This window comes from Emiliania huxleyi (assembly GCF_000372725.1).
Source record: "Emiliania huxleyi CCMP1516 unplaced genomic scaffold EMIHUscaffold_4997, whole genome shotgun sequence".
Taxonomy (NCBI): Eukaryota; Haptophyta; order Isochrysidales; family Noelaerhabdaceae; genus Emiliania; species Emiliania huxleyi.
In genome coordinates, this window is record NW_005198247.1 from 1 (window position 1) to 1,635 (window position 1,635).

Consider the following 1,635-nt stretch of genomic DNA (forward strand, 5'->3'; position numbering starts at 1 on the left):
CTGCTGCGGCTGCTCCGCTGCTGCGGATTGTGGATACGACTTCTCCGATCACCCCGCCCGCCCGCCCCGCCCCGCCCGCCCGCCTCTCCCCGCTTGCCCGCCCGCCCGCCCGCCCGCCCGCCCGCCCGCCCGACCACCCATTCCCATCACCATCTCACATACCTTCATATAGGCGCTCGAGACCTCCACTCGCTGCCTACTCGCTGCCTCGGGGGAGGAGGGGAAGAGGACGGGCGTGCCTTGCGCGCCTGACGCGAGGCCCCTCCCCGAAAGGCAAGTATTAGCCACACGAAACCGAGACCCCTCCCCACCGCCCCGATCCCCCCACCCACCCCCTGGCTCCCCCTCCCCCCCTCGGGAGGGCCGAAGAGAGGCGCCCGTGGGGACCCCGCAATTCCCTTCCCCCCTCGGAGGGCCGGACTTTATGTCGAGGGCCCCGCTCTTTCCTTCGCATAACAGCCACTCTTCGGATCGCTGGTCCAGCGACCCGGGGGACGATGCCCCGCGCGCGCGCCTGACCCAGGCGCGAAAACGAATCTGCGAGGCGTGGCCGCTCATGCAGCCCGATGGGGAGGAGCGGGGCAGACTACGGGGATCGGCTTCTTACACAACCCTTCCCTGCAGCGAGCCCCCCTCCAACCCACCCGCGCTAGGTCTCGGGGGACGCAGGGGTCAACACACCAAGGTCACACCCGACGACCTCGGGAACTAGCCTGGGCAGTCGATGGTCGCTCCTGCGTCCGCCGCCGCCGGCCGAGGAGCCGCGCTGCCGCTGGCGGGCCGGCGCCGCTCCCGATCAGTCGCCTGTGCCGAAGAGTGCCGCGAGCGCTCCGTCTCGTTTCGGCTGCAGCAGGGCGGCGGCGCGCCTCTCTTCTACCGGCCTGCCTCGCGGATCATCCGCGACCTCGGCGTGCTCGCCCTCGCGGCGCACGGCCGGCAGCACCAGCGCGCGCCTCGCGTCCTCGACGCCATGTCCGGCTCCGGCGTGCGGGCTCTCCGCTACTCTCACGAGGCAAACGCGAGCTTTGTGCACGCGAACGAGCGCATGTTCGGAGAGCACCCGCTCCGCGCCAACCTCGAGCCGCTCCTCTCGGCCGGCCGCGCACGCGTCACCGCCGACGACGCCGTCGACGTCTACATGCGCTCGCGGCTGGACGGGTCGCTGTACGACCTTGTGGACGCCGACGCGTTTGGCACGGGCCAGCCGCACGCCGCAGAGGCGTGGTGGGCGTGCAGGACGGGCGGCCTCGTCTACCTGTGCGCCACTGACTCGCTGACCACCAGCGGCAGCAACCCGCACCAGGCAGCAGCCGGGTACGCCGCTGTCACGCACAAGTTCCCTGGCTGCAACGAGGCGGGCCTGCGGCTGCTCGTCGGCACGGCGGCGCGTGAGGCGGCGGCGAGGCACCTCACCGCTTCGCCCGTCTTCAGCTTCTTCCACCGCCCCTCCTCCACGTTCCGCGTGATGATGCGGCTCGACGCGGCGAAGCGGCCGCCCGCCTCGGGCTTCGCGGCGCTCTCGCACGTCGCTCGCTGCCCGAGTTGCGGCGAGGTGTTGGCGTGTGCCCTCGACGCGGCTTGGGGACGCCGCCTCTCTCGCGCCGCCGTGCAGCTGCTGCTCAGAGAGGGGCGAGG

The 1,635-nt window shown here is 72.1% G+C and overlaps 1 protein-coding gene across 1 annotated transcript; it reads left to right on the forward strand.

Annotated features, from left to right (window-relative positions):
* Positions 1-724: 724 nt before the first annotated feature.
* EMIHUDRAFT_471752 (hypothetical protein) lies at positions 725-1,552 on the forward strand (the record flags this gene model as incomplete). The annotated part of the gene is made up of 1 exon (XM_005767359.1): positions 725-1,552. A coding segment is annotated over one exon (828 nt), but the record flags the coding sequence as incomplete, so codon positions are not given.
* Positions 1,553-1,635: the final 83 nt, after the last annotated feature.